This window comes from Leguminivora glycinivorella, chromosome 7 (genome assembly GCF_023078275.1).
Source record: "Leguminivora glycinivorella isolate SPB_JAAS2020 chromosome 7, LegGlyc_1.1, whole genome shotgun sequence".
Classification (NCBI taxonomy): domain Eukaryota; kingdom Metazoa; phylum Arthropoda; class Insecta; order Lepidoptera; family Tortricidae; genus Leguminivora; species Leguminivora glycinivorella.
In genome coordinates, this window is record NC_062977.1 from 14,534,805 (window position 1) to 14,549,853 (window position 15,049).

Consider the following 15,049-nt stretch of genomic DNA (forward strand, 5'->3'; position numbering starts at 1 on the left):
GGTATCGGATAAATTATAATACGTATTTATATTGCCCGCGTGGTGACGGGTTAAGAATTTCACCACCCCCTTTCTTCCCTTGGGTGTCGTAGAAGTCGACTCTGGGATATGGGTTAAATTGTGGCGTAGGCGAGAGGCTGGCAACCTACCACTGCAATGTCACAATTTCGTTATCTTTCAATCCCTTTTTGCTAAAAGTGGCACTGAAACTTGGGTAGTTCATGTGCTCTGCCTACCCCTTTATGGGATACAGGCGTGATTGTATGTATGATTTTATATTACGTCTAAGTTTATGAGTGTAAGTACAAATTTCTAAAGCTACCATATTTTGTGAGCGTCAGGACCCCTGGACCACTACAGATATTTGATGTTTAGTACATACTAAAATTTAGTACCTATTTGATACTATTTGGTACCTGAGTACATATATTTGGTACCTCCACTGATATCGAAAAATCGAGCAAATAAAGTGGCCAGACATTCTGACGTCAGGATGTCTGGACCATTTTTGGTTTACATAGTTCTAGACAACACTACTAATTGATATCTTAGTCAATATTTACTACCTATTTGGTACCTGTCAATATATTTTTTTCAAATTTTTTTGGCGTACCAGAAAAAAGTTATGACGGAATTTAAAGTTGTGAGCCCGGCCGTGCCGTTGAAGTATGTAGCGCCAGTCAAAAGAATAGAGGCGAATCCGCCTGCCCTCCTGCGCGTCAACTTAAAAAGATTTTATTTTTAGGCACTCGCACATCATCTCTACTGACTAGTGGCATTCATATAGTCGAAATATAAAAGTAATTAGTGTAATTACACTAGTTTTCAACTTTAAATTCCATCATAACTTTTTTCTGGTACGCCAAAAAAATTTGAAAAAAATATATTGACAGGTACCAAATAGGTAGTAAATATTGACTAAGATATCAATTAGTAGTGTTGTCTAGAACTATGTAAACCAAAAATGGTCCAGACATCCTGACGTCAGAATGTCTGGCCACTTTATTCGCTCGATTTTTCGATATCAGTGGAGGTACCAAATATATGTACTCAGGTACCAAATAGTATCAAATAGGTACTAAATTTTAGTATGTACTAAACATCAAATATCTGTAGTGGTCCAGGGGTCCTGACGCTCACCATATTTTTATGTATGGCCTTACCACTACATGTACATATGTTACCTTATGCAGTATTGGTAAAATTAATACTTGTACGGTTCCATCGAACTATTTACTACGCGGTTGAAATCGTGATGGCTAATCGCAATGTGTCGCAATGGCTAACGCCGTGGCTTGCGTGGGCGACGGTCGCGCGATGATCGCGCGACGGCGATGCGACGCATACGAAATCAAACCTTATCGATATAGAAGTATGAGACGCGACGGCGACGGTCGCGCGACCGTCGCCCACGCAAGACACAGCGTAATATGACGGGCATCCCAATAGGTATAACATTTAGGTTGTTCTAAATTTCTTGCAATGATAAGCAATTTCAACTAGGTACAATACCGCGTGTTGTTTTCTAGATCGGGTTCCAACCTTACGCAACAGAAAGTAATGTGTACCTAGCTGTCCTCACTCGACATATTGCAAGTTCACGTAAAATTTAATGCATAACTAATAATAACGTACGTGACGTCACTGTTTTCATACCCGACGGCATTCTGCTGTTACACAAATATTTGGAGTTTATACTAAGATTAGTAAGCAATAATGCGAAATTATACCGAAACAATATTGACTATTATTCCACTTCATTTACGCTTTATATATTTACTCTGATTTCAATATTGTTATTAACTATGTAGGTATTTGTATATATTTCTAAGAAAGGTGGCACTTCAAACGATAATCTACTTTCCGACGGTATCCTTCGTTGTTGACCGGATATTCTGAGTTCATTTCGCTGAAATTAACCCAATTTCCTGAAACCAATTTTAACATGCCTATTTATTCAAAAACTCGTAGTTATAGCATAGCGTTTGATTTTGCCTTCAGAAAAAGAAACATTTTTCTGAAATGTATACTTATCGGTTATGAAGAAAAACTATTTCGATGTAATCAATTAGTGAATCTCGCAATACGTATAGACAAAATACTTACATTATATTAAATTTTATTCATAAATTCTATCATTAGTAAGTAACACTTAGTTACTCGTATCTGCTTATAAAACAGAGCAATACAGTCCCTACTAGTATAAGAAACCTGACTTTTCACTGGACAAGAAATAAGACCATCCAACCAACTTTAATTCAATTCTAACGATCACATAACTGATGTTGGACTCAAATAAAAATTTTACGATTCTCTCGTCTTTAACAGTAATTAATGCTATAGAAACCTGGGGAGATATTCGAATGGCTTAGCGACCACAGACGAGTCACAAGCAAAGGATACCCCTTGAGTGTAAAGAAGACATAGTAGTTGTTCAGACTGTTTAGGCTCCGGTACGCTGGTTTCACCATCACAGACATCTAATGAGAATGCCATTACGAAGTGAGCATTTGAGTGTAATCGCGCCGAGAGCACTGGTAGAGGTTTATTATAAAAGCACTTTACCGTTTACGGTGCCGCCTATTAGGCGTCTTGGGATAAAAGGTAAAAAAAAAACAGTACGTAATACGTACTAATCGAGTTTAAAAGTGAACGCAAAAAATAATGATTAAATATCACAGTGAGTACAACTTGGATGAGTCATGCTGTGTGTAAGTATTAAGGTAACGCGGTAACGGTTTTATGCCGTGCCGGTGCCCGATTGTTCGATTTTCGATGGCAATTCACAGTGGGTAGCATGATATAGAACAATACAGAAGAATCTCGATAAAACATATATTTTTATCAAGATTCTTCTGCTTACGTGCATAATTACGTGCACAAGTTTTCATATCGCGTATCAGCTGTAAGTTTCTTTACGATTGTGTTTGGCTTAAACAAAGAGGTCATTAGCACAGACGACCAAGAGTAATTAACAAGCGTAAATAATATTGATCGATGATAAATTGATAATACCAGTGATAATCTTGCGTACTAATGAATCCATTATAATGGTAGTAATGGTACCTACTCGATTTTATATTCATACTTGTGTGCTTCGTAGACTGACGATCATAACGGATTGTAACTTAACTTGTTGTAAGTAGAAGCCAAAATACAACTCACGGTTAGGGTTTGCAATCCGGATATTCGAATATCCGAATTATTCGAATATCCGCCAATATTTTTATCCGAAAATATTCGAATAATCCAAGTGAAATTATCCGGATAAACGGATAATTTCTATAAACATTATTTTTTATTTATAAGTAATATATTTAATAGATGGACGTCACTGAAACCAATTTCGATCAATTCTTAATACGGACAATGTTATTGCTAACAAGTTAACACCTATTTATCTTCAAAATCAAACTAATATTTACAAAACAAAGAAAGCATTCGTGGACAAGAAGTAAGCAGAATGCCTCACCCCACGCACTCAGTTCTTATCAAATATTCGATTAATTGGATGATTTAAAAAAACAGAAAAACGTTCAAGTATTATTTTTTAATATGAAAACGTTACCCCAACCTACTTTCATTACTGCTAATAGCTAACGTGAAGTTATCTGTAAAACCGTACTTAATAAGGGAGATTTATACCTAGATTTCCTGGTCCCTTGTTTTTTTGAAATTGAAATTTAGCGCCTCACTCCGAATTTAGCTGTTATCAGTTCCATGGCAATTTAGTACGCCAGAATTCCCTCCACTTCACTAATAAATATAAGGCATTTTCCTTTTAAGTCCTTAGTTACATTCATACACAAAAATCGGTCTAATTACTACTTATACTTTGAAATCTTAGTCGATCTATGATCAGCTTGGAAACTAAAACCCATAAAATTGCTGCCGAGCAAATTGAGGCGTTTTGGATTTGAATATTTAAATAAGTTCGCCTTTGTACCTCCTCCTTCTTCATTTTTTTAAATTTTATGTCTTGTATATTTTATGTTGGTGGCACAATAGAAACTTACTTATTTATCGCCTCTCCCCTTCCATTGGTACTTTGGTACCAGCCACTGTGCAACTAAGGTCTAAAATGATCCACACCTGGATAGGAAGTGTCTTCGACTAATTGGTCTTCTCTTTTTTGGTTATTCTGTTTTGAACGAGTACCTATGCTCTTTCCTCATTCCTGTTCTAAGACCCTAACTAGGACGCTTTTGTTTAGAGCCTACGAAAAGAGTTTTCAACTTTTTATATTAAGTATCCGATCCGGTCCAAGATGGCATCTGGTACGGGCGTAGGCATTTATGCAAATGTGTCAATGCAACTTATAAAATGACTAGTGACTACAGTGGTAGTATCAGCATGGGCAATTATGCCACTGTCTTTCAAGCCGAGACATACGCAATAATTACCTGTGTCCATAAGAATATAGTTAGACAAACCCAAGAAAAGAATATCTATATACTCAGCGACAGTTAGGCGGCACTCAAAGCCTTCACATCGCCCAGAGTTGACTCTAGACTGGTATTAAACGGCATCCAAGCTCTTAACAAGCTTGGAAGGCAAAACAAGGTGCAACTGGTATGGATACCGGGGCACGAAGGCTTCATTGGCAATGAAAATGCTGATGAACTTGCCAAGGCCAGGTCTGAAGACAACGTCACAAGGAACCATTAAAACGGCTATGAAAGACCATACAAAGGCTAATCACCAAAAAGAGTGGGATGCCCTGGTAGGTCTGAAGCATTCAAAGCTCTTTATGCGGAGGGTAGAATCTGGATGGAGCAAAAAGCTAGGAAAGCTAGGCAAAAGACAACTCCAAATTATAACGGGGGTGTTCACAGGCCATTACGGGATCAAAGGAATTTGGCCAAGATGGCACACGCTGACTACACAGATTGTCGCATGTGCGGCGAAGAGGAAGAGACCATCAGACATCTAATGTGTGAATGTCACGCCCTCGCCAGACAAAGAATGAAGAACTTTGGAGCAGGCTACCTAGTACCAAAGGACATCAGAGAGCTACCCATGAGCCTCATCATCCGATACGTGGAGATGGTCGAGAAGCTCCTGAATAGCTGAAGGATCTTAAGATCGAAGGGGGTAATTGCACAAAAGATCCCGATGGGTCGAAGTGTATCCGGAAGGGCCCCGCAGATTTAAGATTAGATGAGTATCCGATCCGATCGAGCGAAGGACCGACTCCTATACATTCTCGAAATCATTCAAGGCGCCATCTTTGATTTTTGCCTTTGACATCCTTCCTATATCCGATATCGGATCGGATAATATGACAACGCTGTATGGCCTATAACCATCATCATATCCAATGATGTTGTCTCACGTTCCACTCTACAGAAGCCATCCTCTCTACCATCCATTTCCAAGGTAAAGGTGTTGTCAGAAAAACTTCTCGTTATACCTAACACCTAACTAATCACTACTACTAACTGTCTTATATCAACAGCTCATTATCTGATTGCAAGATTCTAGTCATAGAACTAAAGATAGAGAGCTAGGCATGTTTTAATTTCTACAGTTTGCTGATTTACGCAAAAAATAAATAAAAATGTAGGTAAATTTTGCATTATGGCGCTCATCGATCTCAGCCGTTATCAATTCCATGCTTATACGCACCTGTAACATTAATTTTGTTCCATTTAATAAATTATCCGAAATTATCCGAATTATTCGAATAATAAAAATTGTATTATCCGAATTATTCGAATATTAAAAATCCGTCGGATAATGCAAACTCTACTCACGGTACAAAATTTATCTTATATTCAAAATATTTGGCACATTTTCCATGCTTAACGTGTTTGTTCCGTCATTCTCTGTCTTTTATGTGTCTTCTGGATAAATATATTCGGTGTCATTCTAGAAATAATAATATCAAATCTAATATTTGCTAGAAAATAATTTCACACCACAGGTAGTTTCACTGACAGCTTATTTCACATATTATAGGTATTTTTGTCTGTCATTTGACGACATATTTATGTGTATTACGTGAGTAACATGAAAGTATTTTCGCGCAATCCTAGATTGCTGATCGTGTTTTTTGTATAAAATATAAAATTGCTGATTTAAAATTGGTACTGAATTGGGTTGTGGAGCTTTAACAGGCTTCGGTAAAAGTTGGTCGATCATTTGAAAAGTTTTTTGCCAGTTGATAACGTCGGTGCAACCAACCTACCGTCAAGGATTATATCGAGAGAAATACGGGCATTTTGCAAATGCATCAAGCACTCGAGAGAGCGAACCGCTGAAGTGGCGGTGTTTTGGGAGTGTTCTCTAATATTTCAAATTTGCATATAGTACACTCTGCGCTTATCTAAATTATTCAAAGATTTCGTCGTTGGCTCGACAGAGTACAGAAAATCGATGACGGTATACGGATAAAGTAGGTAACTGCTGGTGTCGGAAATAAACAAACTATGTCAGAAATTATAGTAGACAAATAATTATATAAGTATAAATTAAGTGGGCACAGAAACATCGATACCAAGCAAATTATTTTATGTACCTATAAGGTCCAAAACGGAGCAGATTAATTAGTTTATATAGATATTTTGTAAACCTAAAGAGCATTAAAACATAGTAAACATGTTGGGGATATTACCAGGTTGATGATGAAAACTATTACTTGTACCATCACATTTACTTTATTCACTTATAACAAACATATTAACAACCAATTTACAATAAATAATTCAAGACTTCTTCACTACTACTCGTCTGTACTCGAACTGGCCCCCGTCACTGCTTGTCCGCCATTTTTATAACATTCCAACATGGCGGAAACCCAGTGACTACTATTAGTCAATTGATATTCTTTAATACTTTCATCATAAATGACAGTAAGATAAATCAAAATAAGGCATTAATAAATAATTACTCTAACAGCTCGGCCATCCTGTTCGAGGCGAGACCCTTCGCCAAAACTTAATGTGAAATAATTCAAAAGAAAGACAATATCAGTTTATACAAGAAAAAGATTATAAAAGTGTAGTATAATATGCATTTGAAATAATTCTTAAACAATAGAAACACAAAACATCACTTCACTTCATACCGATACCTTTACCCCATAATTACGATATCCTATAAAATGGATTTTTAAATATTTCCATAAATCTTATCAAGAAATATAGGCCCGTGAAAAATAAATATATGAATAACATTAACTTCGATACAATTAAATTAATTACATCTAATTAAATTCATTACATCCAATTGAATTCATTACATCTAATTAAATTATGATAATTAAATTAATTTCACAAGTTATAAACATATTTAAGTAAACAATGCAACACTTCACTTCACACTTCACTCGCGAAACAAGCAAAAAGAACACATTTACACGGTTTTATGACATCACCACCTCATCACACGATTGAATGAAATTCCCGTGCCGCCACGGGCTTTGGCAACATGATGTACCCGTCCGCTGCAACAGCATCATGGGCCACCCAAGCTCTGTCAGCCTGGATAGTGCTGCCGATGCTGCTCATCACGGACGCCGGACATTGCGCCGCCAGACGCAAGCTCGCATACCATGCCAGCGTATGAGGACCCACGGTGGACGATCGAAACAGAGGTATCTTTACCCTGACCCTCTCACCTGGGCACTCCTGGGTCGGAAGTGAATCTACACCCCGACCCTCTCACCTGGGCACTCCTGGGTGGTAAACGAATACCAGACCCTGGCCCTTTCACCTGGACGCTCCTCGGTCCTTGATCTGAAACTTGCAACACTTTCTTTAGGAACATAATTTCGACTGTCTTCGAAATTATGGTAAAACGATTATGGTTCGGTAATCAATTCAATAAGTCATAATGTATCGATAGTCGTTATGATTAATTAAATTATTGTCATCGCCTATTAATATATCTACTGTTTATATATACTGAGTAATTATATTCAAGATTTTTTAACCGACTTCAAAAAAGGAGGAGGTTCTCAATTCGACTGAATGTTTTTTTTTTTTATTATTTTTTTGTATGTATGTTACTCGATATCTCCGAGAATCGTGGACCGATTTTCAAAATTTTTTTTTTGATCGAACCGGTATAACCCCGAGATGGTCCCATTGGCACCAAGTCAGGGTCTGATGATGGGATCCTGGAGAAATCGAGGGAACTCTTCAAATGTTATAGGCACATGTAATGTTTTTAGTATATTTTTCAAAGGTACACCAGTATTTACGTCTGATGGTAATAATTTTATGTGGCTGAGCTGATGATGGAAGGTCAACTCCTCAATGGTTAGGAGTTTAAGGATAATTATTTCACTACTGTACATGTATTCGGACTGATACATATAATATCACTAGGAACCACTAAAAATCAACTGAGCTGATGATGGAAGGTCAACTCCTCAATGGTTAGGAGTTAAAGGATAATTCTTTCACTACTGTACATGTATTCGGACTGATACATATAATATCACTAGGAACCACTAAAAATCAACAAATAAATAAACTTTTTAACAAAAAATAAAACCGCCTTCAAAAATAAGCGCGTTACAAAACACGGAGAAACTAAAAAGCCAAAAATAATAAACCTTTCAATTCAGATTTCTTATCGTATTGCAATAAGCTAAACATCCAAATTATAAACAATTCAATTATTTTTGGAGTCGGTACCAGCCTGTGTATGGTTGGGTGGGTCAAACAGGCAATAGCAAGGCGACGAACAGGTCTGGTACCGACTACAAAAATAATTGATTTGTTTATAATTTGGATGTTTAGCTTATTGCAATACGATAAGAAATCTGAATTGAAAGGTTTATTATTTTTGGCTTTTTAGTTTCTCCGTGTTTTGTAACGCGCTTATTCAGATGTATATATCATACACATTTACAGAATCTTTAAATACTCAAATGACCTGTCAATAAAATATCGCGCCTAGTTAATATTTACCATTTGTAACGTAAACATATTATATTACGCAACCATTTAAGACTAATCGCAAGTACACGACTACGGTGTAGGTCCTTATTATTATTTTTTTTTATCCTGTTATTATTATTATTATTTTAGGTACTAGCTAAGATTGATGCAATAGTATGCCGAAATAGAAAAACTCTTTGTACATATACTATTTAGGTTACAGGTCAACAATAGCGACACCCGTCAGACATTATATACATAATCTCTTTTTTTTATAAATACCGTGTCGTATGAAAAACCAAATACGATATCCGACGTATCTTTATTCGCGCTGATTACAAGCCGCAAGTGGTAAGCAATTCATTTAATTATCAAAAGATCTATTCACACATAAAGCAAGTATACATTTTCTTTTCATGAAGAGCTATCGCGAATTTAAAGACAAAAGATTATTAATGTTTGCTCTCTAGATTTCAAATTGCACATTTTCAATTTATTTCTTTTATCTATGAAAGGGAAACTAGTCGTTAGTAACGATTTTATTTTAAATCTAATAGGTCTCTTCATAACCGATACAAAGTTTAAGTACAGAGGGTGTCTCATAAATAATGTCGGTTTTCAATGTTCACTTTGTTTATTAAATAATCATATAAAAAGAAAGCCTTAATATTCGAAGTATAGCCCATCGTATTCTATGGTTTTAACCCAACGTTCAGCAAGCTCTTTGAGACCTTGGTAAAACCATTCCTTGGACTTAGATGCAAAAAATTGTTGCACTGCATTTTCAACATCATCTTTGGATTCAAATTTTTTCCCTCGAAAGAATTTCGCCATGGATCTGAATAAATAATAATCTGACGGTGCAAGGTCCGGACTAAATGCTGGATGTGGCAGGAGTTCAATACCACCAAGTTCTTCGATCGTATTCCGCGTAAGTTTCGCCGTATGTGGTTTAGCATTGTCTTGTTGTAAGAGAACCCGTTTTCGGTTAACTAAACCTGGATATTTCTCCGATAAAACCTCATACATTCGCATCAGCTGTCCGCTATATACCTCGGCATTGATAGTTCGACCATCAGGAACGATTTCGAAGTACACTAAACCTTCATAATTCCACCACACACACAGCAAGACTTTCCGCTCAAATCGACCTCTCTTCGCGACGGGTTCTGGTAATTGTCCTTTATCTAACCACTGATTTTCCATGTTCGGGTTGTTTAGATAAATCCATTTTTCATCACAAGTAACAATGCGTCTAATAAAACGATCATCTTTCGGCAGGGCAAGGAGTTGTTTGCATACTCAACTCGACGTTTCGCTTGAGTCTCGGTTAACTCATGTGGCACTATTCGACAACTTTTATAGGTCTTGCCCAATGATTTTAAATGGCGATGTATGGTATCTTTGGAAAGTCCAAGGGCGTCCGATAACCGGCGAGTGCTGGTACTAGGTTGGTTTTCTACTGCTTCCCTTGTAACCTCAATATCCCACACTGGTGGACGACCTGGGCGCGGACGATCGTCAAGCGTCAAATCTCCACTATTAAAACGAGTAAACCAACGCTGTGCCGTTCGCTCGTTAACTGTGTCTTCCCCTTCAATTTCACATATTTTTCTTGCAGCCACGGCTGCTTTAAATTTTTGTTTCCAATAATGTCTTAACAATACACGAACTTCATATTTAGCACACTCCATACTTTTTTTATAAAAACGTACTGCGTCGTCAATAAGCAAACAGATAATGATTAAAATAAAGTAAAACAATTGCACACTTCATAGAACTAGAGACTAGTCTCGACAAGTTACGACATGTTTAATTTGAGGCGCAGAAGTTCACCCATATGAAAACCGACATTACTTATGAGACACCCTATCCACGCGCTTTGAATCTCGCACGTTCATCCACGCGCTTTAAATCTCGCACGTTCATCCACGCGCTCTAAATCCCGCACGTCCATCCGCGTGCGTCAACCATTTATTCCACAAGATACGATTCATTGTGCAATACCCTGGCTCAAGTCATTATTTTATACTGGGGCCAAAATACTCGAGTTTACGCGTACATATGACTCTATGACCTACATATGACTGACTCTACATATGACTGACTCTACATATGACTGACTCTACATATGACTGACTCTACATATGACTGACTCTACATATGACTGACTCTACATATGACTGACTCTACATATGACTGACTCTACATATGACTGACTCTACATATGACTGACTCTACATATGACTGACTCTACATATGACTGACTCTACATATGACTGACTCTACATATGACTGACTCTACATATGACTCTACATATGACTACATATGACTCTACATATGACTCTACATATGACTCTACATATGACTCTACATATGACTCTACATATGACTCTACATATGACTCTACATATGACTCTACATATGACTCTACATATGACTCTACATATGACTCTACATATGACTCTACATATGACTACATGTGACCATCACCCATGTCATGTCACATGCACCATAATATATAAGCATATCAAGATTGAATCGTTATTCTTAAGAAGCAAACAGATATTACTTTATTTACTAATAGTCTGAAACATGTCTTAATGATATTTATTCACACCATAGATGTAATTTTTCGATTTCCCATCGAATTATCACTCATGATCACCATGGTAAAATGCGAAGAATTTTGTTTTATACGTTACTTTGATTAAATAATTCTGCCATCAGTGGCCATTATAAAATAGTATTCATAAATGTGGTAGCATACCGTCAACAATCAAAATGAGATCAATCAGTCCAATTCGTGAAATAAAACGTTGAAAAACAACACATTACAATTCGTTGAGTTTTAAAACTTTAAAACGCTAAACATTTTTATAACGAGTTATCATAAAATATCTGAAGATGATTAGAGATACAACTTACTCTCCATTATTCATACCAGGGATTGGCAACCTTATTATCAAAGTTGTTTATTTAAATTCAGTACTTAACAGAATTAAACTACCCACAATTGCACAACTTCAATTTTAACGGTTAATATAATATGTTAAATTCACTATTAAATATGTATTTGCAAATGAACAGGAATCGTTTTTGCTCAAAATCGTACTTAAAGCATTAAATATCAAAATTAAGAACTGCATTATAATTCTCAGTTTGAATTGAGATCAACTTTTCATAAGTATACATAATTTTTACCAATCTTGTGTTACCGGACACGAGGGATTAAATTATTGAAGTACTTTATGAGAACATATTTTACACAGCGTATTTCATTCAGCATGAATGTTTAATTGTTTATCTGATCTGTATAACTTGATAAGCTCGAATATGTATAATTATATTATAATAACAGAATACAACAGCAGGACAATTGCCTCGTTGGAATAAATTACACCACTTTTCGGAAACAACATAAAATGGCTTGTGTTTAACAACTCGAGGCATCGTTAAATAAAGCAGTCGTTTAATCAGAACTTTATTTCTATTGATAAGATACAAATTTACTTTACTCATAATTCCACGATTTCCTTATGCCAATTAATTTATGAAATTTTACTGTCAAACTGAATGACGTATCATATGACGGCGCTTATTGTGTATCCAGAATATACTAGTCATATAGTTATCAGATTTATGTGTTTCAATAACTAATGGGCAATGTAATGTTACACACCTTTTGTAAAAAGATTTTTAGGTACAAAAGTAAGTCATCTTTTAAATAAAACAATAATGAGAGTTCATCAATTTATACTGCCATGAGGGTAGATTATCAAACCAGTTTCAGAACATGAAGTTTAATTTTAAGAAATAAATATAATACATGTCTCACTTACCAAAGCAATTTAAATGCACGTTTCGTTAAATAAATCCGTTACATTATTTTGACTAAAAAAAAAAAAACCTTACACTTGTGCGGCCTGGCAAAAATCTTATCGATTTTTGTTTCGTCCAACTTCTGAACTGTTGGGGATATTACCAGGTTGATGATGAAAACTATTACTTGTACCATCACATTTACTTTATTCACTTATAACAAACATATTAACAACCAATTTACAATAAATAATTCAAGACTTCTTCACTACTACTCGTCTGTACTCGAACTGGCCCCCGTCACTGCTTGTCCGCCATTTTTATAACATTCCAACATGGCGGAAACCCAGTGACTACTATTAGTCAATTGATATTCTTTAATACTTTCATCATAAATGACAGTAAGATAAATCAAAATAAGGCATTAATAAATAATTACTCTAACAAACATAATTACCTACAATTGTATACCTCTATCTTTTCTTTTGTGTTTAATGTAATGTTTTGCAAACAAACACTTTTTTACTATTTCATGAGTAATCTTATTCGGTTTTCATGTATGTACTTAAAAAATATAAATTACGTATAGTAATAGCTATTTGTTCTATTACCTTGGCTAATCATTTTATTTATTATTCATTGTTATTTGGCAAGACAGTAAGCTGCTTACTGATGAAATTCATAAACAATTTTGTGGTTGTCTTTTGTTGTTTGCGTTCATTTGTGTAGACCTGAAAAGTTATTAGGTATTTAGTACAGTACAATAATTATTAGGTCCAACTCCAAACTGCGTAGTATCTTGATGTTTTAAGTAAGATTATTAAGAGAGATAAATTATGTTAAAAACAATCCCTTACTGTTTGCACTTTACTTTCACTCTAAATTATAATTATTTTGTACTAAAGATAGTAATTTGTCGTCGTGTCATCAGCCTGCGATCTTCATTTTTATCGCTCACCTGCAGGGTTAGTACATGATTGCCGCGGGAGTATGTCGCCGCGAGATAGACTACCCGTCCTTATGTCATTTATACAGTTAGAAGAAGACGTGTGATCTATCTCGCGGCGACATACTCTCGCGGCCATCATGTGCTAGGCCTACTGGTGGTTTGCATATATGATACTTACGTTGTTTTATTGATGGCACACCTAGTTCTGTTCCTGCTAGTGTCAATACAACTAGTTCACGTGTTTAGCTTTTACCCGATATCTGAATAAGATTGAGTAGAATTATAATTATGTTATTGGCGGGAAATTTTACTTATGATAAACGTAACTATTGTTACAGATGAAGCGAGGCGGGGTGTTAGTGGTGGCGAGGTGAGGCGGCAGTGTGGCTAGCATGGACCACGCGGTGAAGGCGATGTCGGCGCGCGGGCCGCTGGCGCGGCTGGTGGCGCGCCGGCGCTTCGAGTCCGCCGAGCTGGAGGAGCTGTACGCGCGCTACGCGTGCAAGCTGCAGCGCGGCTCGGTCGGCTCGGCGCTGGCGCTGTGGGCGGCGCTCGCGGCCGCGCTCGCCGCCGTCGACGCCACGCGCGGCTGGCGCCGTGCGCCGCAGGTAAATCCAACATTAAGCCTCCGCCATACATAAAGCGTATAGCGTTAGCGGAGCGGTTTTCGTAGTTGAAGTAGAAGAGACGCGTATAACTTGAGTATTAGACGCTTAATTTTTGTTAAGGCATTACAGGCACATACACGGGTTAGTTAAACTAAACCATCTGTCAGCATCAAAACATTCACTAAATTGTAATGTAGGCAATAATATTACCGATATTTTGTAGTTATTGTTGACTGATTACCATAATCCGTCGATTGTGGTCCGTGGTTCGTGTAACTGCCCTTTACCGGGTTCGTGAAATATAATACACATCGGGCTTAATTATTAAGTAACGTTAATGCCTTTAGGTTATAGCTAAGTGTGCTATTAAGTGGAAACTTTACGAGCTTTCAAGATATCGTATTACCCTTTCGAGAGCCGTTGCGATACGGTCGCATTGTTACAAACTATCCAGTCCTATATGACAGTTCGTAACTATGTAATAAACTAGGTTCGTTAGTGTGTCAAAGCAGTATTGCGATTCTATACTGGAGGAATTTACGAGTCACAAAGGCAAAGTGCAACACAATAGGGTATTAGCTCCGGATACTTAGTACTGCTTTTGTACGTTGTCAGCTTGAGAATGCACTTTGCCAGATATTGTCACTTTATACTCCTACTTAGGTAGCGTTATGATTGAAATATTTTCCTGCTAAAACGTATCTAAAAATAGTCGTAGAAGTACTAATTAGAAATTAGTTTATGCGTGAGCGATCATTCGTAAGTTGAGCGAATTCCC

General features: G+C 36.7%; 1 protein-coding gene across 1 annotated transcript in view; it reads left to right on the top strand.

Moving 5' to 3' along the window:
* Positions 1 to 15,049, top strand: part of LOC125228195 (Ca(2+)/calmodulin-responsive adenylate cyclase-like) — a 161,424-nt gene that overhangs the window by 40,692 nt on the left and 105,683 nt on the right. The window contains 1 exon segment of the mRNA XM_048132669.1: positions 14,002 to 14,271. Coding sequence (XP_047988626.1) covers positions 14,056 to 14,271 — 216 coding nt within the window. The 5' untranslated portion in view covers positions 14,002 to 14,055.